Source organism: Sebastes fasciatus, unplaced genomic scaffold, assembly GCF_043250625.1.
Source record: "Sebastes fasciatus isolate fSebFas1 unplaced genomic scaffold, fSebFas1.pri Scaffold_50, whole genome shotgun sequence".
Classification (NCBI taxonomy): domain Eukaryota; kingdom Metazoa; phylum Chordata; class Actinopteri; order Perciformes; family Sebastidae; genus Sebastes; species Sebastes fasciatus.
In genome coordinates this window covers 14,217-40,000 of record NW_027428238.1, presented here as the reverse complement: position 1 = coordinate 40,000, position 25,784 = coordinate 14,217, and the positions used below count along the sequence as shown (strand labels likewise).

The 25,784-nt window shown below is 42.1% G+C and overlaps 1 protein-coding gene and 1 long non-coding RNA gene across 3 annotated transcripts in view; both read left to right on the top strand.

The window, feature by feature from the left end:
• nipal4 (NIPA like domain containing 4) overlaps window positions 1-12,498 on the top strand; it is a 15,125-nt gene extending 2,627 nt beyond the window's left edge. The window contains exons 2-11 of one of the 2 annotated variants that reach the window (XM_074628548.1): window positions 1,045-1,149; window positions 1,338-1,373; window positions 2,063-2,200; window positions 4,623-4,679; window positions 6,669-6,759; window positions 6,869-7,029; window positions 8,941-9,108; window positions 9,210-9,289; window positions 9,372-9,584; window positions 11,904-12,498. In XM_074628548.1, the coding sequence (XP_074484649.1) occupies window positions 1,045-1,149; window positions 1,338-1,373; window positions 2,063-2,200; window positions 4,623-4,679; window positions 6,669-6,759; window positions 6,869-7,029; window positions 8,941-9,108; window positions 9,210-9,289; window positions 9,372-9,584; window positions 11,904-12,140 (1,286 nt within the window). In that variant the 3' untranslated portion in view covers window positions 12,141-12,498. The remainder of the gene's footprint in view (window positions 1-1,044; window positions 1,150-1,337; window positions 1,374-2,062; window positions 2,201-4,622; window positions 4,680-6,668; window positions 6,760-6,868; window positions 7,030-8,940; window positions 9,109-9,209; window positions 9,290-9,371; window positions 9,585-11,903) is intronic. The other variant, XM_074628549.1, reaches the window with a different exon arrangement.
• Window positions 12,499-19,583: 7,085 nt separating this feature from the next.
• LOC141763812 (uncharacterized) lies at window positions 19,584-24,420 on the top strand. The gene is made up of 3 exons (XR_012593171.1): window positions 19,584-19,886; window positions 22,085-22,186; window positions 23,672-24,420. It is a non-coding gene; the product is annotated as an uncharacterized LOC141763812 (long non-coding RNA).
• Window positions 24,421-25,784: the final 1,364 nt, after the last annotated feature.

Sequence of the window (25,784 nt, the reverse complement as noted above, 5' to 3'; positions counted from 1 at the left end):
TCAGAAATGAAGGAGCCGTAAAATAACTATAGAATCAAACATTCTTTAGAATGAAATCAACTCTTTTCTGAGGCTGATTCTGAGTTTTCTTTCTTTTGATTTTAAAGAGTTTCTCAGACCTGAAACAGAATCGTGGTTCAGTCTGTTATCAGCTGTGAGGCCGCCGTGTTGACACTGTCAATATTAAACAAGTGAGTCTCAATCAGCTCACCGGTCAGACCGGTATCTGCCGACGGGTCCACAGAGAGCAGAAACGCAGTCAGCAAACACTCAGCGTTTACACAACGTGTCTGTTGGGAAACACATTAGCATTTAACAGTAGAGTTCAGGAAACTGTGATTTCCTCCTTAAAATCACCGTAACTTCACATTAACAAAGTCAATAATTCATCAATAATGAAAATATTCATTAGTTTATATGAAATGTAATTCACCTTTATAGATTAAATAAAATAAAAATCTCTATAACAAAAACAATACAATATATAATATAATATAATATAATATAATATAATATAATATATGACTCCTGTTGCTGTTGATACGTGAGGGCTCTTAGTGGAGTAAAGTTTTAAGTCCAGGGCTTCTTACTTTGTGATAATATTATTACTTAAATCCATTATCGATTTGATCCGACAACTATTATCTCCATTAATCAATTCATCAAATAAACCCTTAAATGTAAAAATGTTTAAACTCATTTAAGATAAATGGAAGAAGAATTTGATATGTGAATGGGTTCTCTGGGTACTATGGGTTCTCTGGCTATATGGGTTCTCTGGGTTCTCTGGGTACTATGGGTTCTCTGGGTACTATGGGTTCTCTGGGTTCTATGGGTACTATGGGTTCTATGGGTTCTATGGGTACTATGGGTTCTATGGGTTCTCTTGGTTCTCTGGGTTCTATGGGTTCTCTGGGTACTATGGGTTCTCTTGGTTCTCTGGGTTCTCTGGGTTCTATGGGTACCCACGAGTCTACGCTTTACAGACATGCCCACTTTATGATACGATATGCTGACTGGTGCTGATGGTCTGGGTCTCTGCAGGATCGCTGGTCCGGTTCTGGTGCGGCTCTCAATCTGCAGTATGTTCAGTCCCTGGAGGTCAGATGCTGTTCTACACACACCTGGACAACAGCACTCACACTACAGGTAACACACACACCTGGACAACAGCTCTTACACTACAGGTAACACACACACCTGGACAACAACACTCACACTACAGGTAACACACACACCTGGACAACAGCTCTCACACTACAGGTAACACACACCTGGACAACAGCACTCACACTACAGGTAACACACACACCTGGACAACAGCTCTCACACTACAGGTAACACACACCTGGACAACAGCACTCACACTACAGGTAACACACACACCTGGACAACAACACTCACACTACAGGTAACACACACCTGGACAACAGCACTCACACTACAGGTAACACACACACATGGACAACAGCACTCACACTACAGGTAACACACACACCTGGACAACAACACTCACACTACAGGTAACACACACACCTGGACAACAGCTCTCACACTACAGGTAACACACACCTGGACAACAGCACTCACACTACAGGTAACACACACACCTGGACAACAGCTCTTACACTACAGGTAACACACACACCTGGACAACAGCACTCACACTACAGGTAACACACACACCTGGACAACAGCACTCACACTACAGGTAACACACACACCTGGACAACAGCTCTCACACTACAGGTAACACACACACCTGGACAACAGCACTCACACTACAGGTAACACACACACCTGGACAACAGCACTCACACTACAGGTAACACACACCTGTTGTATCTGTGTCATGGGTTAAAGCTCAGTGTTCACTGATGGTGTGTAAAGAACCTTGTTTTTCTAGGATCTGGGTTAAATCTTATATTAATTAAGGAGGTGGAGAGTTCCCATACTATATATATTTATATATACTCTAAATAGTTTAATAATAGTTTATTGAAAATAGTTGTTTGGATTTCAATGATCCAAACAATGAAGCTTTTAAACTGTTTCTGTCCAGATGTGCAGACAGACGCCACCTACAACCCCTGGCTGGGCCTGACTCTGGCCCTGCTGTCGGCCTTCCTGATTGGTGGGAGCGTCATTCTAAAGAAGAAAGCTCTCCTCCGATTGGCTAGCACCGGACACACCAGAGCAGGTGAGCAGAGCTCAATATTAATGATTGTTTTTATTTTATTAAAATGAATGCAGAAAACAAGAAAAGATGAATTTAGTGGAGTGAAATTTGGTGTAAATTATTAGTTCATCGTTCGGTCCTTCAGCAGTTTGTTGTTGATATTTCATGTTCCCCGTGGTGGAGGATTTCTCTGCAGGACGTTTCAAACCTCTGATAGTTGGTTTTCAAGGAAATAAATGTAAACAACAGGAAAGTGATAATCCAACCCAGTCTCACGGGAAAGCGTCCATCCCCGTCCATCATGTCCATACCTTCCATACCGTCCATCCTGCCCTTCATGTCCATACCTTCCATACCGTCCATCCTGCCCTTCACGTCCATCCCGTCCATCCCGTCCATCCCTTCCATCACGTCCATCCCCGTCCATCCCGTCCATCCTGCCCTTCTTTGTATTCTATGTCACTAACTCTTATCGTAGCATTTACACGGGGATGCGTTTACATTACAGCCAGTACAGGAAAGATGGGGTACAAATGACACGCGTAAATCAAGAAAACTCAACGTAATGTTTGTACACATTTGAACTAATCATAAAGCCCGTTTACACGAAATGGCGTATAAATACCACAATAATGCACAAGGTGTTTAACGTGCAATAAGTACTGATAAATACCACAATAATGCACAAGGTGTTTAACGTGCAATAAGTACTGATAAATACCACAATAATGCACAAGGCGTTTAGCGTGCAATAAGTTCTGATAAATACCACAATAATGCACAAGGCGTTTAGCGTGCAATAAGTGCTGATAAATACCACAATAATGCACAAGGCGTTTAGCGTGCAATAAGTGCTGATAAATACCACAATAATGCACAAGGTGTTTAGCGTGCAATAAGTGCTGATAAATACCACAATAACGCACAAGGCGTTTAGCGTGCAATAAGTGCTGATAAATACCACAATAACGCACAAGGCGTTTAACGTGCAATAAGTGCTGATAAATACCACAATAACGCACAAGGTGTTTAACGTGCAATAAGTACTGATAAATACCACAATAATGCACAAGGCGTTTAGCGTGCAATAAGTTCTGATAAATACCACAATAATGCACAAGGCGTTTAACGTGCAATAAGTACTGATAAATACCACAATAATGCACAAGGCGTTTAGCGTGCAATAAGTTCTGATAAATACCACAATAATGCACAAGGCGTTTAGCGTGCAATAAGTGCTGATAAATACCACAATAATGCACAAGGCGTTTAGCGTGCAATAAGTGCTGATAAATACCACAATAACGCACAAGGTGTTTGGCGTGCAATAAGTGCTGATAAATACCACAATAATGCACAAGGTGTTTAGCGTGCAATTAGTGCTGATAAATACCACAATAACGCACAAGGCGTTTAGCGTGCAATAAGTGCTGATAAATACCACAATAATGCACAAGGCGTTTAACGTGCAATAAGTACTGATAAATACCACAATAATGCACAAGGTGTTTAGCGTGCAATAAGTGCTGATAAATACCACAATAATGCACAAGGTGTTTGGCGTGCAATAAGTGCTGATAAATACCACAATAACGCACAAGGTGTTTGGCGTGCAATAAGTGCTGATAAATACCACAATAATGCACAAGGTGTTTAGCGTGCAATTAGTGCTGATAAATACCACAATAACGCACAAGGCGTTTAGCGTGCAATAAGTGCTGATAAATACCACAATAATGCACAAGGCGTTTAACGTGCAATAAGTGCTGATAAATACCACAATAATGCACAAGGTGTTTTTTTTTTTTTAAAGTTATTTTGTGCATCGCCTTGTGCATCGCCTTGTGCATCTTTTAAGCATTTTATTGACAGTGGATAGAGTCTTGGAAAGGGGGGGGAGAGAGAGAGAGTGGATGCGGAAAGGGCCACAGGCAGGATTCGAACCCGGGCCACCGCGGTCAGGACTGAGGCCTGTTACATGTGCGCCCGCTCTACCGACTGAGCTAACCAGGCGCCCCAATGCACAAGGTGTTTAGCGTGCAATAAGTACTGATAAATACCACAATAATGCACAAGGCGTTTAGTGTGCACTAAGTACCTATAAGCCCCTATAAGTACTTATTGCACGCTTAACGCCTATTACTACCATTATTTTGGTATTTATACGCCTTTTCGTGCGAACGGGCTGTAAGATTAGTTCAAATGTGTACAAACATTCCGTTGAGTTTTCTATAATTGAAGGGTTAAAAAGGGCTGAGAAAAAGGAAAGTTAAAAAGATTTCATTGTCAGGAGGTCAACCAGTTTATATACTTCAGTCAGGAAACTAAACCTCAACATCTGACTGATGCTTTTAGGACCAAATACCTTAATGATCTTATTTAGTAGAGGTGTTTTATAGTGCTCATGTTTAATCTGAGGTAATGTTTGAACTGATTTCATCAGGTGACGGAGGTCACGGCTACCTGAAGGACTGGCTGTGGTGGGGAGGACTGGTAACCAGTAAGACTTTTATATTTCTGTCCGTGAGGGTGACTAGAATAATATTTTAACCTTAATAACAGGAGGACATTTTAGGATATTATTTTCTTTGTTATGTCACAAAGAATCTGAGAAGATTCACGGTCTTTATCTTAGCTTAGCTTAGCACAAAGACTGGAAGCAGGGGGGAACTGCTAGCCTAGCCTCAATCAAAAGAGGAAAAATACACCTTACAACAAGTGTGCATCAACTCCTTCAGATCAGACTATATTTATTATTTTATTGAACCTTTACTTCACCAGGATCATCCCATTGAATCTCTTTTTCTAGCAGCTTTTTAAAGCATCTTGTGCTTCATTAATTGCAATGGGAGTAAAGTTAAAATCAAAAGGTAACGTTGAGACGACAGGCCCGAGGATATAAAATGCAGATTTAGGATATTTAGTTTACTCTTTAGTTTGTATTGAGTTAATTTTGCAGCTTAACTGACTGTGATAGAGAACTGTTACTGGTGCCCAGAGGTCAACCTCCGTCTGAGAGGTGAAGTCAAAGCTGAAGAGCCTTAAACCTTCATCCTGTCTAGCAGCCAGCAGGGGGCGACTCCTCTGGTTCTATAGAAGTCTGATAGAAAATGAGCTTCTACTTCTCTCTTGATTTATGACCTCAGTAAACATTGTAAACATGAGTTTATGTTTCAAGTCTTCTTCAATACAGCATGATGTTCATTTAGGGACAAAAACCAAGACGGAGACGACCAAAAACCAAGATGGATACAACCAGAAACCAAGATGGATACAACCAGAAACCAAGATGGAGACGGCCAGAAACCAAGATGGAGACAGCCAGAAACCAAGATGGAGACGACCAAAAACCAAGATGGAGACGGACAAAAACCAAGATGGAGACGACCAGAAACCAAGATGGAGACGGCAAGAAACCAAGATGGAGACGGCCAGAAACCAAGATGGATACGACCAAAAACCAAGATGGAGACGGACAAAAACCAAGATGGAGACGACCAGAAACCAAGATGGAGACGACCAGAAACCAAGATGGAGACGGCCAAAAACCAAGATGGAGACGACCAGAAACCAAGATGGAGACGACCAGAAACCAAGATGGAGACGGACAAAAACCAAGATGGAGACGACCAGAAACCAAGATGGAGACGACGAGAAACCAAGATGGAGACAGCCAGAAACCAAGATGGAGACGGACAAAAACCAAGATGGAGACGACCAGAAACCAAGATGGAGACGACCAGAAACCAAGATGGATACGACCAAAAACCAAGATGGAGACGACCAGAAACCAAGATGGAGACGACCAGAAACCAAGATGGAGACGACCAGAAACCAAGACGGAGACGACCAGAAACCAAGACGGAGATGACCAGAAACCAAGATGGAGACGGACAAAAACCAAGATGGAGACGGACAAAAACCAAGATGGAGACGGACAAAAACCAAGATGGAGACGACCAGAAACCAAGATGGAGACGACCAGAAACCAAGATGGAGACGGACAAAAACCAAGATGGAGACGGACAAAAGCACCTGTCTTTTAAAGGGAATGGAAGATGACACTGATTGGTTTAATTCCTGTTATACCCAAAACGCACCTGTGATTAATTAAGAGACTAAATACAACCTCTTTGTCCCTTGCGCCGTTTAACTAGCAAAAGTGGAGTTGGACACTTTAGACTGTACGTATGCTCTAGATGGTGAAGATAGATAAGATAAGACCTTCCTTTAGTAGGTAGTGTTGGTCAGAGTACAGACGGGTCTACATAGGACGGTTAAATGTGAATGTTACTGAGGGAATAAATGTGTGTTTTTCTTTTGATGGAGCTCGGCTAGCAGTTTCCCCTCACATCCAGTCTTTGTGCTAAGCTAGGCTAAATACATCTGATATCCATCTTCATCTGTGCTGCTTCTCAGCTGAATGTAAAAGCTTTATTTTTAATATTATTATTTATCCAGATGTTCTCAGCAGTCTTTCTCTCTGCAGTGGGAGCTGGAGAGGTCTGTAACTTCGCCGCCTACATGTTTGCTCCGGCCACGCTGGTGACGCCGCTGGGCGCTCTGAGCGTCCTCATCAGGTAGTTTAACTGCAGTGTTGTTAATACACCACAGAGACAGGATAGAATAATAATAATAATAATACCATATTTCACTTTGTTTGATGAATGATTTCACTTTGTGCTTCAGTGCCGTTCTGTCCTCCTACCTGTTGGGGGAGGTGTTGAACGTGGTGGGGAAGCTCGGCTGTCTGCTCTGTGTACTGGGAAGCATCTTGCTGGTTATCCACGCTCCACAGGAACAGGAAGTGACATCACTACAGGACATGACCAACAAGCTGCTGGAGCCTGGTGAGTTTCTACTGAGGTTATCATAGTTCATATTACTGATGTATGAGCACTCAGTTTTTATTAGATCAACTTTCTTTAATGAACTCATCAGTGTGTGCAGCAAAGTGTTGTTGGTGTGTTCAGTATAACTCAGGTGTCAGGTTCCTGGTGTTCATGGTGACCATGTTGGTGTCTCTGGTGTTTCAGGTTTCCTGGTGTTCATGGTGACCATGTTGGTGGTGTCTCCGGTGTTTCAGGTTTCCTGGTGTTAATGGTGACCATGTTGGTGTCTCTGGTGTTTAAGGTTTCCTGGTGTTCATGGTGACCATGTTGGTGGTGTCTCCGGTGTGTCAGGTTCCTGGTGTTCATGGTGACCATGTTGGTGTCTCTGGTGGTTCAGGTTTCCTGGTGTTCATGGTGACCATGTTGGTGGTGTCTCCGGTGTTTCAGGTTTCCTGGTGTTCATGGTGACCATGTTGGTGTCTCTGGTGTTTCAGGTTTCCTGGTGTTCATGGTGACCATGTTGGTGTCTCCGGTGTTTCAGGTTTCCTGGTGTTCATGGTGACCATGTTGGTGGTGTCTCCGGTGTTTCAGGTTTCCTGGTGTTCATGGTGACCATGTTGGTGGTGTCTCCGGTGTTTCAGGTTTCCTGGTGTTCATGGTGACCATGTTGGTGGTGTCTCCGGTGTTTCAGGTTTCCTGGTGTTCATGGTGACCATGTTGGTGGTGTCTCCGGTGTTTCAGGTTTCCTGGTGTTCATGGTGACCATGTTGGTGGTGTCTCCGGTGTTTCAGGTTTCCTGGTGTTCATGGTGACCATGTTGGTGGTGTCTCCGGTGTTTCAGGTTTCCTGGTGTTCACGGTGACCATGTTGTTGGTGTTTCTGGTGGTTCAGGTTTCCTGGTGTTCATGGTGACCATGTTGGTGGTGTCTCCGGTGTTTCAGGTTTCCTGGTGTTCATGGTGACCATGTTGGTGGTGTCTCCGGTGTTTCAGGTTTCCTGGTGTTCATGGTGACCATGTTGGTGGTGTCTCCGGTGTTTCAGGTTTCCTGGTGTTCATGATGTTGGTGGTGTCTCCGGTGTTTCAGGTTTCCTGGTGTTCATGGTGACCATGTTGGTGTCTCCGGTGTTTCAGGTTTCCTGGTGTTCATGGTGACCATGTTGGTGGTGTCTCCGGTGTTTCAGGTTTCCTGGTGTTCATGGTGACCATGTTGGTGGTGTCTCCGGTGTTTCAGGTTTCCTGGTGTTCATGGTGACCATGTTGGTGGTGTCTCTGGTGGTTCAGGTTTCCTGGTGTTCATGGTGACCATGTTGGTAGTGTCTCCGGTGGTTCAGGTTTCCTGGTGTTCACGGTGACCATGTTGTTGGTGTTTCTGGTGGTTCAGGTTTCCTGGTGTTCATGGTGACCATGTTGTTGGTGTCTCCGGTGTTTCAGGTTTCCTGGTGTTCATGGTGACCATGTTGGTGGTGTCTCCGGTGTTTCAGGTTTCCTGGTGTTCATGGTGACCATGTTGGTGGTGTCTCTAGTGGTCCAGGTTTCCTGGTGTTCATGGTGACCATGTTGTTGGTGTTTCTGGTGTTTCAGGTTTCCTGGTGTTCATGGTGACCATGTTGTTGGTGTTTCTGGTGGTTCAGGTTTCCTGGTGCTCATGGTGACCATGTTGGTGTCTCTGGTGTTTCAGGTTTCCTGGTGTTCATGGTGACCATGTTGTTGGTGTTTCTGGTGGTTCAGGTTTCCTGGTGTTCATGGTGACCATGTTGGTGGTGTTTCTGGTGTTTCAGGTTTCCTGGTGTTCATGGTGACCATGTTGTTGGTGTTTCTGGTGGTTCAGGTTTCCTGGTGTTCATGGTGACCATGTTGTTGGTGTTTCTGGTGGTTCAGGTTTCCTGGTGTTCATGGTGACCATGTTTTTGGTGTCTCCGGTGTTTCAGGTTTCCTGGTGTACTCGGCGGTGGTGTTGCTGCTGTGTTTGGTGCTCGTGTTCTTCTTCTCTCCTCGGGTCGGTCGCTCCAACATCTTCGTCTACATCAGCATCTGCTCGCTGCTCGGAGCCTTCACCGTCTCGTCCGTGAAGGGCCTCGCCATCGTCATCAACACCGGTGAGGTGTACATCAGCTGCTAGAAAGAGGAAGAGTTGCATTGTGGGTAGTGTAGGCATGAGTATGATAATGAATGAGTTACTGTGTTTTTCTCTCTCTAGTGTATTATGATGTTTCAGTGCTCGCTCGTCCTCTCACCTGGATCCTGCTGGTCACTCTCATCGTCTCCATGGTAACACAGGTGAGCTGTTCATCCTGTTTCTTAATAACACCTCACTAAAGTAGAGGTCACTGAGATGTCCTGTATGTGTGTCTGCCTGCAGGTGAACTACCTGAACAAGTCTCTGGACACCTTCAGCACCCTGCTGGTCTACCCCGTCTACTACGTCCTCTTCACCTCCGTGGTCCTCTCCACCTCCATCATCCTCTTCCAGGAGTGGAGCAGCATGGCGGCCGTGGACGTGGTCACGACGCTGGGAGCCTTCCTGGTCATCGTGGTGGGCGTCGCCATGCTCCACCTCTTCAGAGAGCTAAAGGTTGGTGTGTCTCCACAGGATGAAGCCTGATTCTGATCTAGTGGCATTAAAAGGTCCAAATTTACACTTCAGTTCAGGACAAGATACTTATAGAAATGAGTTTTTCCTCGCCAACATTTAGTGTAAGTTTCAAGCCTTATTTAACCTCCTTCATGACCAGCTAGTCTGACCTGACTGGTACCGATGGATTCATCAGGTTCTATAGTTTAACATGATACCAGTAGTATCAGTAGCAGTAGTAGTAGTAGTAGTAGTAGTAGTAGTAGTAGTAGTAGTGGTATGACATGGTTGGTACCGATGGATTCATCAGGTTCTCTAGTTTACTATGATACCAGTAGTAGTAGTAGTAGTAGTGGTTTCTATAACCCCCCCTGTTCTTATTATATTAAGGCTTATAGTTGTGCATAATGAAGGGCGTGGCCGCTATGAGGGACATGGGGCAGCTAGATATCACTGAACTCAGCCTCTCGGCCGTGTTTGTGATGTTGTACTTGTTGCTTGTTGTTTGTGATGTTGTACTTGTTGCTTGTTGTTTGTGATGTTGTACTTGTTGTTTGTGATGTTGTGCTTGTTGTTTGTGAAGTTGTACTTGTTGTTTGTGATGTTGTACTTGTTGTTTGTGATGTTGTACTTGTTGCTTGTTTGTGATGTTGTGCTTGTTGCTTGTTGTTTGTGATGTTGTACTTGTTGTTTGTGATGTTGTGCTTGTTTTTTGTGATGTTGTACTTGTTGTTTGTTGTTTGTGATGTTGTGCTTGTTGTTTGTTGTTTGTGATTTTGTACTTGTTGCTTGTTGTTTGTGATGTTGTACTTGTTTGTGATGTTGTACTTGTTGCTTGTTGTTTGTGATGTTGTGCTTGTTGTTTGTGATGTTGTACTTGTTGCTTGCTGTTTGTGATGTTGTGCTTGTTGCTTGTTGTTTGTGATGTTGTGCTTGTTGTTTGTGATGTTGTACTTGTTGCTTGCTGTTTGTGATGTTGTGCTTGTTGCTTGTTTGTGATGTTTTGCTTGTTGCTTGTTTGTGATGTTTTGCTTGTTACTTGTTGTTTGTGATGTTGTGCTTGTTGTTTGTGATGTTGTACTTGTTGCTTGTTGTTTGTGATGTTGTGCTTGTTGCTTGTTTGTGATGTTTTGCTTGTTACTTGTTGTTTGTGATGTTGTGCTTGTTGTTTGTTGTTTGTGATGTTGTACTTGTTGCTTGTTGTTTGTGATGTTGTGCTTGTTGTTTGTGATGTTGTGCTTGTTGCTTGTTGTTTGTGATGTTGTGCTTGTTATTTGTGATGTTGTGCTTGTTGCTTGTTGTTTGTGATGTTGTGCTTGTTGCTTGTTGTTTGTGATGTTGTACTTATTGTTTGTTGTTTGTGATGTTGTACTTGTTGCTTGTTGTTTGTGATGTTGTGCTTGTTGTTTGTGATGTTGTGCTTGTTGTTTGTGATGTTTTGCTTGTTGCTTGTTGTTTGTGATGTTGTGCTTGTTGTTTGTGATGTTGTGCTTGTTGTTTGTGATGTTTTGCTTGTTGCTTGTTTGTGATGTTGTGCTTGTTGTTTGTGATGTTGTGCTTGTTGTTTGTGATGTTTTGCTTGTTGCTTGTTTGTGATGTTGTGCTTGTTGCTTGTTGTTTGTGATGTTGTACTTATTGTTTGTTGTTTGTGATGTTGTACTTGTTGTTTGTGATGTTGTGCTTGTTGTTTGTGATGTTGTGCTTGTTGTTTGTGATGTTGTGCTTGTTGCTTGTTGTTTGTGATGTTTTGCTTGTTGCTTGTTGTTTGTGATGTTGTACTTGTTGCTTGTTGTTTGTGATGTTGTGCTTGTTGCTTGTTTGTGATGTTATGCTCGTTGAGATATTTTCATGCACATATCGGACAGATGATATCCTGACGGGCTGCTGACGGACAACATCCGTCTCCGTTGGGATATCGGGAACCGTAACGTCCGTGAAACTTGGCCGAATCCTGTAATAGCGGACTCTACGGCTGCACCATTTAGAAAAAAGATCTAATTGCAGTTATTTTGACCGATACTGCATTTGCGATATGATTTGCGATATTGGAGGGTATGATCATCTTTACATCACTATTCTATATAATTTTAGAATGATTATGGGGTGATTTTATCTGGGGTCTGTTTTCTTCTTCCTGTAGAAGATGACGTTGTAGTCCAGGACGTCTCTGCAGCTCCACCATATTTAATATATATAGAATAACACACAGTCACAGTTGGGATGGGCTACCTGCTGTTTTCTGTGCTGGTTGCAGGTTGGACGGTTCCACGGTTCATCACGTAGATACGAGAATGAAAACGATGCTCTGATGTCTTTCAGGTGACCATGAAGCAGCTGACCAATCAGCTGTCTCAGCCGGTGGAGAGGGAGGGGCTGGCAGAGGAGGTGTCAGCCAATGGAAGAGCAGCAGCAGGAGGAGGAGGAGGAGGAGGAGGAGGAGGAGGAGGAGGAGGAGGGAACGAAAAAGAGGATAAATACGGTCTGATGGACAACATGGTGATAGAGAGTCTTCCTCCAATGAGAGAGGAAGGGCCCAGAGTCTTCATCATCAGCTGAACCACAGAAGAAGAAGAACGGAGACACAGGTTAGGGTTTCCTGTCTGGTCTGGTCAGACTGGTCTGACGGGTCAGACTCAGACTGGTCATACTGGTCAGACTCAGACTGGTCAGACCGGTCAGACTCATACTGGTCAGACTGGTCAGACGGGTGAAGGAGGTTAAATAACCCTTTCTTATTTCCAGAGCACATTTTTCACTTAAATTATCATTTCAAAACCTTTAAAATGTATCTTGTGACTTTCCATGCTTCAAATGTAAAATGTAAAATGTTTCTATAGTAACTGGAACTTTTCTAATGAAATACCTTTTAATAATAATAATAATAATAATAATGCCTTTTAAGTTTGTCAAACTAGAGACCCTAAAGTCAAAGAGTTTTGTTTTATTGACTCTCTGTGGTGCCAGGAAATGAGAGCAGAGTTAGACCTCTTCTTCTTCTTCTGTCAGATTGTTGCTGTACTTCCTGTCTGCTGTACTTCCTGTCTGCTGTACTTCCTGTCTGCTGTACTTCCTGTCTACTGTACTTCCTGTCTACTGTACTTCCTGTCTGCTGTACTTCCTGTCTACTGTACTTCCTTTCTACTGTACTTCCTGTCTGCTGTACTTCCTGTCTACTGTACTTCCTTTCTACTGTACTTCCTGTCTGCTGTACTTCCTGTCTGCTATACTTCCTGTCTGCTGTACTTCCTGTCTGCTGTACTTCCTGTCTGCTGACGGCGGTTTAGAGTTTATGAAGCAGCCACAACACACAAACTGACCATCATTCAGTGTTTACTACAACTCCAACTTTAAGCAGATATATATATACACAGTTTATATATATACATATATATATATATATATATATGTATATATATACAGTATATATAAAAGCCGCGTCATGATTCCTGCAGCCACTAGAGGTCGACGTGATCAACCATGTGAATAGATGATAACAGCCTTCTGAACCTACTAGTAGGATTAGCAGGCCCCTTCTGACCCATATCTCTGAGGCTGATAACAACCATTCAATCAGCTGATATCATTCAAAGCTTCGTATGAGGAGTATGTTCGTTACGCCAAATAAATCCTTTTACTGATGAACTACAAGGTTTACCATCAATACTGAAGCTATAAACAACCCACAATGCAACACTCTCAGGACTCCCTGCATTCAGTATGATGCTATATATATATATATATATGAGAAATTGTCTCCAGCTCTTTCATACGTAATCTCCTGATAAAGGATTGTCTCATATTATATTAACACAAAATCATCTTAATCTGTTTTAGTTGGTAGAAAACAAGAATGTCCCCTTATATATACATACATACACACACATATATATATATATACATACATTAATGTATATATACATATATATATATGTATATATATATCTATCTATATATATATACATTAATTTATATATATAGATATGTATATATACATATCTCTATCTATATATATAGAGAGAGATATATATCTATATATATATATGTATACATTAATGTATACATATATATAGAGATATGTATATATATACATTAATGTATATATATATATATAGAGATATGTATATATACATATCTCTATATAGATATATCTATATATATCTATATATCTATACGCGTGCGCTGAGAACTCTTCTGTTTATGAAGCTCAGAGGAACAAACTAATAACAATCTAATGACATATTTAATAACACTTTTAATAATTTAACTACATTATTATTATTATTATCATTATACTTTACTGAATGAACATTTTCAACGCTGTAACAGAGTATTTTTACTGTGTGGTATTAGTACTTTTACTGAAGTACACTTCCTGGTGTACTGGCTCCAATATTTCGCTTCATCAGTCCAGTTACATTTCAATGTGAACAATAATTATAATATGTATATATGTATATATATATACATATATATACATATATACATATACATATATGTATATGTATATATATATAGTCTCTTTGTATTGTTATTGTATACAATAACAATACAAAGAGACAAAATAACAACACAAAGAGACTTTAGGGCTTTCAACGTTAACAGGATAATAACACGTTAACGCTCAGTTCTGAAGCTAGAGAGAAGATACTGCTATCATATATATATGTATAGATATAGATATATAGATCCTGGTATCATCTGAAACTATAAAACCTGATGAATCCATCGGTACCAACCAGGTCAGACTAGCTGGTCATGAAGGAGGTTAAACTGTCATGTCCATGTTCAAAGGGGTCCCTTGACCTCTGACCTCCAGATCCATCCATCCATCCATCCATCTTCAACCGCTTATCCGGGATCGGGTCGCGGGGGCAACAGCTCCAGCAGGGGACCCCAAACTTCCCTTTCCCGGGCCACATTAACCAGCTCTGACTGGGGGATCCCGAGGCGTTCCCAGGCCAGAGTAGAGATATAATCTCTCCATCTAGTCCTGGGTCTTCCCCGTGGTCTCCTCCCAGCTGGTCGTGCCTGGAACACCTCCCAAGGGAGGCGCCCAGGAGGCATCCGTGCTAGATGCCCGAACCACCTCAACTGGCTCCTTTCGACGCAAAGGAGCAAGGACTCTACTCCGAGTCCCTCACGGATGACTGAGCTTCTTACCCTATCTCTAAGGGAGACGCCAGCCACCCTCCTGAGGAAACCCATTTCGGCCGCTTGCACCCGCGACCTCGTTCTTTCGGTCATGACCCAACCCTCATGACCATAGGTGAGAGTAGGAACGAAGATTGAACGGTAGATCGAGAGCTTTGCCTTCCGGCTCAGCTCTCTTTTCGTCACAACGGTGCGGTAAAGCGAATGCAATACCGCCCCTGCTGCTCCGATTCTCCGACCAATCTCACGTTCCATCGTCCCCTCACTCGCGAACAAGACCCCGAGATACTTAAACTCCTTCACTTGGGGTAAGGACTCATTCCCTACCCGGAGTAGGCAAACCACCGGTTTCCTGCTGAGAACCATGGCCTCAGATTTAGAGGTGCTGATTCTCATCCAGACCTCCAGATCAGTGAATGTAAATGGGTTCTATGGGTACCCACGAGTCTCCCCTTTACAGACATGCCCACTTTATGATAATCACATGCAGTTTGGGGCAAGTCATAGTCAAGTCAGCACACTGACACACTGACAGCTGTTGTTGCCTGTTGGGCTGCAGTTTGCCATGTTATGATTGGAGCATATTGTTTTATGTTAAATGCTGTGAGGGTTTCTGGATCTATATCTGTTATTGTTTTGTGTTGTTCATTGATTTACAATAATAAATATATACATACATTTACATAAAGCAGTATATAAGTGATGTGTGATTAGGTGTTTTTTTTCCCAGTTATGAATTCAAACATATTATTATAATTATTATTATTAAAGACTGAAATCAGCCTGCGTGGTCGGCTCTTTAAACTACAATAAATTTGCCTATTTTGTGCCAAATTTGTGTTTTGTTTTGCTGTGTTTTGTTTTGCTGTGTTTGAACAGCCCTCGGTTACATAGTCTACGAGGAATTAGACTGTCATTCAATGCATTCTTTCATTTTCTGTGAAGTTTAAGGCTGAGCATACACTGTACAGAATAGGGGGGAAATGCAGGGAAAGGGAAAATCGGGCATAAATAAGTAAATAAATAAATAAATGCATATATACATATATATATATATATATATATTTATATATATATATATATATATATATATATAAATAAATACCATTTAAGAATAAATATAAAATAAGTGCAAAAATAAGCAATAAATAAATGAATAAATAATAATGCAAAATAAATAAATAATTTAAAAACATTAATGAAAATAAATGGAATCGGCTGTTTTCCCCAGCAGGTCGTTGACGTCATGTTGCTGCTTTAGAAGTGTTTTCCCCAGCAGGTCGATTGACGTCATGTTGCTGCTTTAGAAGGGTTTTCCCCAGCAGGTCGATGACGTCATGTTGCTGCTGTTTGCTGCTGTGAGTTATCGTTGGTTCATCAGAGTCAGAAACTCGAGTAGAGAAGCTATTGTTTTGGAGAGTCATCAACCGTGAATATCATGTTCTGTTCTCAGTGCAGAACAATGCTAGTTCACTTCATCGGTTCCACTTCCTTCTTTCTCAGGTAGGACTACTTCCCTGTGCATTGTGGGTAAAATAGTTGCCGTCTCTCCAGCTGAAAACAACATGTCATTGTTGAGTTTATTTCACTGTGAAAAGCAGAGACGACGATGCAGCATCTTAAAACTCTGAATGTTGCCGTAATGGCAATCAAAGGGCCACTGATGCACCATGGGTAATTTCTATAATCCCTAAATACAAACCAGAGCTCCTTCAGCCTGTCTGCATCCTCTGACAGTCTCTCCATCCGTCTGTGTAGAATTAATAATAACATAATTAACATGAAGCTGATGTGGTTATGGAAGTGTGTATTTCTGGAGTTCCTCCCACACAGAGAACAACATGTACTGTGGTAGAAACACACCAGTATGTAGTAGTACTACCCCAGTATGTAGTAGTACTACACCAGTATGTAGTAGTACTACCCAAGTATGTAGTAGTAGTACACCAGTATGTAGTAGTAGTACACCAGTATGTAGTAGTACTACCCAAGTATGTAGTAGTACTACCCAAGTATGTAGTAGTAGTACACCAGTATGTAGTAGTAGTACCCCAGTATGTAGTAGTAGTACACCAGTATGTAGTAGTACTACCCCAGTATGTAGTAGTAGTACACCAGTATGTAGTAGTACTACACTAAACTATCAATTTGGAACGTTGATTAATAATTAAATTAATAACTATAACCAAAATAGATAGTAAAGGTTGAAGGATATCGGAGTTCTTGACATAGCAGAGGTTGGCATTATTCACTCTTGTACAACATTAAAGAGTGTGTATATTCCACAAACATTTATTTACAAGATAATAAAGGTTTAAAACACAATATCAATCTAACTAAATAACTAAACTAAACAAACCAAACAGTGTGTGTGTGTGTGTGTGTGTGTGTGTGTGTGTGAGAAAGAGAGAGAGAGAGGGGGGGGGAAACAAGATGGCGTCTTGTCTCAAGATGTCTGAATGGCCTACAGACCAAAATGGCGAGCACTGTAAAACTACAAAGATGGCGGGATCAAAGATGGCTGCCAACATGTCACCACATGACCTCTTTGTTCTTCGGAGCACATGTGCTCAGGAAGGACAGAGAGGGGAGGTGGGGGGTGATGTGGGGTTAAGATTATCTGAAGCTGTATGTTTATGTTTAACTAATTCACAGTTTCTGTATGTGATCTTTATGTGTGTCAGATAATGCAGTGGGTTAGAAAAGATGGTTAGTTTGCATGCAAGACCTTGTCTATGTGAAGCATAAACTAAACACATCAAATGTGGCGAAGCCAGCTACCCAAATATCAAATACAAATAATATCACAACAGTCAAACTCAATGAATAACATTAAACCAAATCAATACAAGTACATCCTAGAAATCAAAGTTTGACAGTCTTGCTCAGCCATGTGCGATTGCTACTGCTAAGGTAAGCCCAGTACGTTACCGATCCAATGGAAGAAAGGGTTTGTGATTCCATGGGTTAAAGTTGTGGTTCCAAGTCAAAGAGGTCGTCTTTGGTTAACTTGGTGCTAACTCTCCAGTAGCTTGATAGCTTGAAGTTAGCTGGTGAAAGGCAGGCCCTCGCGTCGTCTGCGTTTTTTGGTTCCTTGTGTTGCTAGGTCTGTTTCCTAACAGACCATAGATCAGAAGCAGAACTGTTTTGCAGGTTCTGGTCTGGAGCTGTGGCTCACCTCAAGCGGGTCGGCTTGGGTTGAGGAGATGAGCAGCTCTCCTCTCGCAGGTCAGGAGAGATGAGATGAGAAGAAAGAGAAGGAACAAAGGACATTCCTCTGGTTTTGTTCTGGGTGAATTTCACACCTGGGTGTGAATGTTAGAGTGGCCAATGGAGAATGAGCTTGGTCCACGGCCAATGGTAGCATACCTCCAGGATCCTGAGACAGTTCACTGTGTCTGCCACCAGAAATGGCAGGTCCCTACAAGAGTTACTGGTTGCTGTAATTGTTCATAAATGTTATAATGAATTTTAATGAGAGTGATGTGGGTCGATATCTACAGTCCTCGTTCAATGAAACGATGCATTTTAAAGTTCAACCAGAACTACTGTAAACTACTGTAAACTACAGCAAACTACAGTAAACTACTGTAAACTACAGTTAACTACAGTTAACTACTGTAAACTACTGTAAACTCCTGTAAACTACTGTTAACTCCTGTAAACTACTGTAAACTCCTGTAAACTACTGTAAACTCCTGTTAACTACAGTAAACTACTGTAAACTCCTGTTAACTACTGTAAACTCCTGTTAACTACTGTAAACTACAGTAGACTACAGCAAACTCCTGTAAACTACAGTAAACTACTGTAAACTACAGTTAACTCCTGTAAACTACTGTAAACTCCTGTAAACTCCTGTTAACTACAGTTAACTCCTGTAAACTCCTGTAAACTACTGTAAACTCCTGTAAACCACTGTAAACTCCTGTTAACTACTGTAAACTCCTGTAAACTACAATAAACTCCTGTAAACTACTGTAAACTCCTGTAAACTCCTGTAAACTACAATAGACTACAGCAAACTCCTGTAAACTACTGTAAACTCCTGTAAACTACAATAAACTCCTGTAAATTACTGTAAACTACAGTTAACTCCTGTAAACTCCTGTAAACTCCTGTAAACTACTGTAAACTCCTGTTAACTACAGTTAACTCCTGTAAACTACTGTAAACTACAGTTAACTACTGTAAACTCTTGTAAACTACTGTAAACTCCTGTAAACTACAGTAAACTCCTGTAAACTACTGTAAACTCTTGTAAACTCCTGTAAACTACTGTAAACTCCTGTAAACTACAATAGACTACAGCAAACTCCTGTAAACTACAGTAAACTCCTGTAAACTACTGTAAACTCCTGTAAACTACAGTAAACTACTGTAAACTACTGTAAACTACAGTAATATGAGGCTTCACATGTCTTCTAAAGCTGCTGTATTTATCTCTGTTCCTCTGCAGCTCAGTGAGGGAATCTAAAAGAAATATTTAATCTACTGATATCTAACATTAGCCTGCCTTTATGTCTGACTGTGTACTGTATTTATACTACTGACTGTATACTGTATTTATACTACAGTTATTCTCTGTGCAGTGTGTTCTGTGTTGCAGTAAACAGCCAGCGGACGGTGTTGTTGGCCGACCGGCTGACGGTGACGGTGACGGTGATGGTGTTGTTGGCCGACCGGCTGACGGTGACGGTGACGGTGTTGTTGGCCGACCGGCTGACGGTGACGGTGTTGTTGGCCAACCGGCTGACGGTGACGGTGACGGTGACGGTGACGGTGACGGTGTTGTTGGCCGACCGGCTGACGGTGACGTTGAGTGTCATGTTCCCATTTATTGAGTCTGTGTTGCCTTTCAAGGCATTTATTTAATTTTCTCACATCTTCTTTAAGCAATTATATGTAAAAAACAAGATGGAAATAATTACTTTATAGTTAAAAAGAAATTAATTTGTAAAGTTATATTATTTGTCAGTTCCTGTCATTTCACGATGTCACTTCCTTTAGAAGTCACTTCCTGTGTAGTCACTTCCTGTTGACTAACTTCCTGTTTAGCTCTACCTGGGTTTGTTGAAAGCATGGCAGATGTGAGCACAGTCCGAATTCAATCCGCTAGTATCCACATTGAAGCATCATAGAGGCAATGCCGTAAGTTGATTCATTTGATGGTAGACATGTTAAGGATCATATATTAATCAAGATTTCGTTAAAAAATGATGTTTGATAAGTTGTTTAAAAACGTTTTTGTTTACAATGGCATACAAGCTAAAACAATGCCAGTAGCCATGATAACTGCTACTAGAAGTGTATAGAGTGTATATTCATATTTACAGCTACTGTATGTGTAATATATTTAGTTAAAAAACAGACTGATATTTTTGTATCCTTTTATTTACAGTTTTCACCAACATGTCAATGAGGAATTGTGACAGTAAATGGTCAACCTTACTACGACTCTGTCTTCATTGGCTGCGGTTTAACTTGGTGTTTAGTCAGAGTTTCAACACACTGAATGAGAACACTACAGAGTCATTCCATATTTTGTCAAGTGAAGCATTTTAATCAGGATTTAAATGACGGATAAATAATAGTAAATAATGGATTTGTTCCAAAGAAGAAAGAAAAAATATTTTATGAATGATACTGAGATTTGGTTTATTTCAACCAGTTACTCTACTTTTCATATTTTGATCTCCGTCTTTCCTCACTAAAATAGAGAAGGATCAACCTCCTCTGCCTCATATATATATGTATAAACTGAGGAAATAGTTAGTAAACTTGTGTTTGGTGGATTATTTCTCTGTTGTTACAATGCTAATGGTCATTGTATTCTACATGGTTGGAAAGCCTGTTTATTTACCTTCACAATGATGTCACACTTGTAAGGATCATGCATTTGTGTGATGAACAGCACAGCTGATTATGTGGGGAGCCCCGGTGTCAATGGTAAACAGTGTATTCTCCTGTTGGTGTTGATTCTTGTTTTGAGTTGTTTGGTGGATTGGATGATTGAACTCTATCAGTAACAAGGAACAAACAAGACATATTGACTGATTGAATGGTCACCAACCTGGTCACACGTTGCTGTGGGATGGCGTTCCATTCCTCAACCAGGATTGGTTGCAGGTCAGCCAGCGTGGTTGTGTTGGTCATTCTAACACGTACAGCACGCCCAAGCTGATCCCACAAGTGTTGCGTTGGGTTGAGGTGTGGACTCTTGGCAGGCCGTTCCATTCTCTCTACTCCCACATTGTGGAGGTAGTCTGTGATAACCCTGGCTCTGTGGGGGGGGCGAGCGTTGTCATCTTGGAGGATGAAGTTAGGTCCCAGATTGTGGAGATATGGGATCAACACTGGCTGCAGAATCTCATCCCGATATCTCCCTGCATTGAGATGGCCTTCAATGATGACAAGCCTTGTTTTGCCAGTGAGGGAGATGCCCCCCCCCCCCACACCATGACACTGCCCCCACCAAAAGCTGTTACTCCATCGGTGCAACAATCAGCATAGCGTTCTCCACGTCGTCTCCATACTTTGACCTGCCATCCAACTTTGGCAGACAGAACCTGGACTCATCACTGAACATGACATTCCCCCACATGTTCAGGTTCCATTGTCTGTGTTGGAGACACCAGCGCAAACGGGCCTGACGGTGAAGGGCAGTCATTGCAGGCTTCCTGGTAGCCTTATGAGAATACACTGTTTACCATTGGAAGAGCATTTTGGAACATTTTTCTTGGGCGCTCCCCACATCATCAGCTGTGCTGCTCATCCCACAAATGCATGATCCTTACAAGTGTGACATCATTGTGAAGGTAAATAAACAGGCTTTCCAACCATGTAAACTATAATGACCATTGGCATTGATACAACAGAGAAATAATCCACCAAACACAAGTTTAACAACTTTGTTTTTCCAGTTTATATACTGTATATACATATATATACAGCCTGAATATAGACTCATAGAGAAACATTATTGAGTAGCCTCCATTTAATCATAAACACATTGGTGTTAATGAACAAAGGACATTTATGTCGTCATTGTGAGCATGTTAGCATACTAACGTTAGCATTTAGCTCAACACTGGCTTCAGTACATCCCATGCTAGTTCCTGCCGGAGCTGCTATCAAACACTCTGGTATGTAACTGTCTCATCCAGAGCAACAAGGGGATAAAAACACAGGGAATATAAACTTCTGCTCTTATCCTCTTATAGCCCAGCGGAGCTTTCTATTGACTCATGTTCTTCTTCTCAACACACCAAAGTTTCTCCGAGTGACAGAAATGTTTTTCATTTTCACTTGTTTTGTTTCATTTCAAACTCCTCTTCATTTCTTTGCAGTGAGGAATGGTCTGGTGTTTTGTCGGCAGCCCCTCAGGGATCCTCCTCGTCCTCCTCTTCTTTCTCGTCCTCGCCGTTCTTCTGGAAGTTTCTACGACGAAGGTAATGGGCCACAAACTCCTAATCAGGGCCTTTGTGGGGCTAATTGGCAGCTTTGTTTGGGCCCCATCTGTGTCCGTCCTCCCTCACAGCCAGGGGAGTAATGAGGTGTTACGTGATATGATGTCCCCCTCAGGAACCAGTTCAATGAAAGGTCCCGGGAGCTCGGGAAGAGCAGAAGCTAATGGACAGAAACGAGGGCGAAAAGACAAAGTCATAAGAGAATGATAGGGGTTTAAGTGTGATAAAGGCGATAAGGGTTTCGTCCAGGAGAGAGAAAGAAAAGAAAAGTTCCAGAGAGAAGTGGAAATTAAGACGTTGTACCAAGAGACGGATCGATAAAAAGGTTAAAGGGCCAATAGGGGGCTGAGCTGAAGTTCATTTTAGTGAACTTTCTAGTATGAAACAAATCATTTGAAAAGGCCTCGTGTACTCAATAAAGCCTCCAGCTTATAACTGAAGACTTTACTGCTTTATTCTCAACTTTCCCTCAAACTAAAGAAGCATTTTAACAATTAAAATACTCACCATCTGAAGTTTTCACTTCAAGGATTCAAGGATCAGTTATTGTACGCTAGAAAGACACAACAAAACAAAAACAGTCGTGCATTTTTTTAATTTAGCATCAGGAGGAATGTAAACGCTGGTGAGTTCTCTGGCAGATAATATGAACGACATCTTAACATTAAAGTTCGGACATCAGGGAAACATTCAATCATTGAATTAGTTGGTTCAGTAAAATGTCTGAAGGCCAAAGTCTGCAGCCATTATGGCCTCCTCATCACCGATCTCTCTTTAATCTCGACATAACGGATCGTACAGATGCTATAACGTTGGGTCACGCCAGCATTTAAAACACCTGCATTTCTCCGTGGTCCAGCCGGCCGTCGCTCTTGTCTCCGTGGTCCAGCCGGATGTCGCTCTCGTCTCTGTGGTCCAGCCGGCCATCGCTCTCGTCTCCGTGGTCCAGCCGGCCGTCGTCTCCGTGGTCCAGCCGGCCGTCGCTCTCGTCTCCATGGTCCAGCCGGCCGTCGCTCTCGTCTCCGTGGTCCAGCCGGCCGTCGCTCTCGTCTCCGTGGTCCAGCCTGCCGTCGCTCTCGTCTCCGTGGTCCATCCGGCTGTCGATCTCGTCTCCGTGGTCCAGCTAGCCGTCGCTCTCGTCTCCGTGGTCCATCTGGCCGTCTCTGTGATAGTACTGAATCAGGACCCAGGTCTGGTGACAGTACTGGATCAGGACCCAGGTCTGGTGACAGTACTGGATCGTCCCAGTCGTAGTTTTGAGGGAACGAATGGAGGAAGCCATCGTAGCTTATTAGCCGTGTCAGACATCTCGTTGTCTGGCTTTAAGACTCGTTTGGGGGTTTAGTTAAATGATTAGTTGTTTAAATTTGACAAACGTCTCATGAATTGAAATAATGAATCTGGTGTCAAACTAATTATAGAAGCAGCCGTTTTTAATAAACGTATTAATTCTCTTCATATCTTTAGTAATCATCATTTTCTCCCCAACATACGAGACCAGCCGGCTTCCTTCTGATCTGGAAGATCTTTAGTTTGCTGTGACGTCAGAGAACAAGTTGGACATGTCTCAGTCAGGTGTGTTGATGGTGTTTTATGTGATTTTCTTCAGTAATGTCTGCTGAAGCTTCTGCAGCCTCTCATCACATCATCATTTCTCTGATTTGCTTCAGACCCAGATTCCCCCGTCAGTCGGCTCTAAAGTGGAGTTTTGAAGTGTTGCTCATCAGAAATATCTCCTGCTGTCTAATTTCATCAAGCAGCGTTTTTATATTCATAGTCTCAGAAGGTTTTACAGAAGCTCAATCACCACGTTACATCTCTCTGCAGACGGTATTTTCTGTATATACTATATACTCAGAAAGGGTCATTCCTGCCGGTTGGTCATGCCAGATAATTAAACTGGAGAGAGACTCGATATCACGTCCCTTCATCTGACAGAGCTCTACTGGCGTTTAGAGAACACTTTCACCAACAATAGACTTGAAAGAAAAACATCTATTGCTTTTGGCGTTGGAAATGGGAGATCAATTCAGCTTTAAAGGGATAGTTGGTGTGTGTTTTCCAGTGGGGTTGTATGGGGTACTGATCCATAGTAGGGGTATTACTGACAGTAGATGGCGGTCTGCGCGCCCCCAGCTTGTAAAAACAGACAGGAGCACCGACGTCGGAGCACCGACACCGGAGCAAAACGATACAGCGCTGTGGACGGGGACGGCAGAAAAACTTGTTTTAGCACCTAAAAGTAAGACTCACCTAAAAAGAGAGAGTTGATTTAGTGTCCATCATCTGTTCCACACAGTGAGGCCACTACCTCTCATTAAGACGGTTAGGGTTGGGGTTGGGGTTAGGGTTAGGGGTTAGGGTTAGGGTTTAGGGTTAGGGTTAGGGTTAGGGTTAGGGTTAGGGGTTAGGGGTTAGGGTTAGGGTTAGGGTTAGGGTTAGGTAAGGGCATGATAACCACGATGATCAAATTGATCATCCTTGATCATCCTCATTAACTCTTTGTGTGAACATGACAGAGCGATGAGACCTTGACGTACCCCCCCATTTTCGGGGTCGTTCTTTCCACTGATGGCACTGACAAGTCTGTGCGACTTTCGGTTGCGAAGTTACGCAACTTTTTTATATCAAAAAATGTATATCTCTGGAACGGAAGGTCGTAGAGACTCACAACCATGACAGGCGTGTTCAGCGTGGTCGAATTATGTCAGACAGAGCACGTTTCCAAGTGTCTACGACGTTCGGTTCGGGAGATATTCGAGAAAAACGTTAAATGTTTCAGAAACATCTTGTAGTGAACTGTTTAATTGTTAAATGTTTCAGAAACATCCTGTAGTGAACTGTTTAACTGTTAAATGTTTCAGAAACATCCTGTAGTGAACTGTTTAACTGTTAAATGTTTCAGAAACATCTAGTAGTGAACTGTTTAACTGTTAAATGGGTTGGGGTTGGGGTTGGGGTTAGGGGTTAGGGGTTAGGGTTTAGGGTTTAGGGTTTAGGGTTAAGGGTTAGGGTTAGGGTTAGGGTTAGGTAAGGGCATGATAACCACGATGATCAAATTGATCATCCTTGATCATCCTCATTAACTCTTTGTGTGAACATGACAGAGCGATGAGACCTTGACGTACCCCCCCATTTTCGGGGTCGTTCTTTCCACTGATGGCACTGACAAGTCTGTGCGACTTTCGGTTGCGAAGTTACGCAACTTTTTTATATCAAAAAATGTATATCTCTGGAACGGAAGGTCGTAGAGACTCACAACCATGACAGGCGTGTTCAGCGTGGTCGAATTATGTCAGACAGAGCACGTTTCCAAGTGTCTACGACGTTCGGTTCGGGAGATATTCGAGAAAAACGTTAAATGTTTCAGAAACATCTTGTAGTGAACTGTTTAATTGTTAAATGTTTCAGAAACATCCTGTAGTGAACTGTTTAACTGTTAAATGTTTCAGAAACATCTTGTAGTGAACTGTTTAACTGTTAAATGTTTCAGAAACATCTTGTAGTGAACTGTTTAATTGTTAAATGTTTCAGAAACATCCTGTAGTGAACTGTTTAACTGTTAAATGTTTCAGAAACA